The sequence below is a fragment of the Plectropomus leopardus genome, unplaced genomic scaffold (genome assembly GCF_008729295.1).
Source record: "Plectropomus leopardus isolate mb unplaced genomic scaffold, YSFRI_Pleo_2.0 unplaced_scaffold6827, whole genome shotgun sequence".
NCBI classification, from domain to species: Eukaryota; Metazoa; Chordata; class Actinopteri; order Perciformes; family Serranidae; genus Plectropomus; species Plectropomus leopardus.
The window spans coordinates 1-1,008 of NW_024675127.1; the positions used below are offsets into that span (position 1 = coordinate 1).

At 52.2% G+C, this 1,008-nt stretch overlaps 1 protein-coding gene across 1 annotated transcript; it reads left to right on the forward strand.

Moving 5' to 3' along the window:
• Positions 1 to 35: 35 nt before the first annotated feature.
• On the forward strand, positions 36 to 997 carry LOC121939955 (E3 ubiquitin-protein ligase RNF31-like; the record flags this gene model as incomplete). The annotated part of the gene is made up of 4 exons (XM_042482858.1): positions 36 to 132; positions 244 to 333; positions 410 to 518; positions 803 to 997. Coding segments are annotated over exons 1-4 (421 nt in total), but the record flags the coding sequence as incomplete, so codon positions are not given.
• Between the last annotated feature and the right edge of the window lie 11 nt (positions 998 to 1,008).

The window sequence follows — 1,008 nt, forward strand, 5'->3', positions numbered from 1 at the left end:
TGTTTGTTTGTTTGTTTGTTTGTTTGTTTACAGATCCGTCACTTCCTGCCTCCTCAGATCCATGAACTGTTCCAGAGGAAGCTCAGAGACAGAGCTCTGCAGGAAATGCCCAACTTCCGTTGGTGTGCTCATGTAAGATCCAAAGACCACATCAGACCAAATCCAGAGCCTCCCACTCAGTATACCTGTCTCACCTGTCTGTCTGTCTGTGTCCCTGTGTCTCTGTGTGTCCCTGTGTCTCAGTGCTCATTCGGGATGCTCCATGAGGTGGACCGGTTGCGGATGGACTGTCCCAGCTGTCAGAAGAGTACCTGCTGTCGGTGCAGATCACCTGTAAGTCTCACACACTTCAGAGAACTGATCTCAGGCCTGATCCTGCTCAGACCACAACCTGTCTCTGTGTCTGCAGTGGTCCCCCCAACATCAGGGACTCTCCTGTCACCAGTTCAGAGTCTGGCAGCAGCAGAACCAGCCGGACCACCAGACTACCTCCACCCTGCTGAGCCACAACAGCATTGGTAAGGACACTAACACTGCCAGGACATCCAACCTGGTCCTCCTAACACCAGGACCTCCAACTGGGTCCTCCTTTAACCAGGACCTCCTAACACCAGGTCCTCCTCACACCAGGTCCTCCTAACACCAGGTCCTCCTAACACCAGGTCCTCCTCCTAACCTAATCAAGGATTCCCCCGAAGGAAACTGCCGAGGGGAAGGGACCGAGGGCATTTTTGGAACGCAGCGCAGGTGTTGATGGTGTGTTGGGTGTGGCCTTAATGTGGTCTGATTTGTCTCTCCCCAGAGTGTCCAAACTGTCAGTTTGTCTTCAGTCTGTCCAGAGGAGGCTGTCTTCACTTCACCTGCAGTCAGTGTCAGCATCAGTTCTGTGGCGGCTGCAGTCAGCCCTTCAGTCCAGGATCGGTGAGTCCTCTCCTCTGTTATCATGTTATCTCCTCTGTTATCATGTTATCTCCTCTGTTATTATTTTATCTCCTCTGTTATCATGTT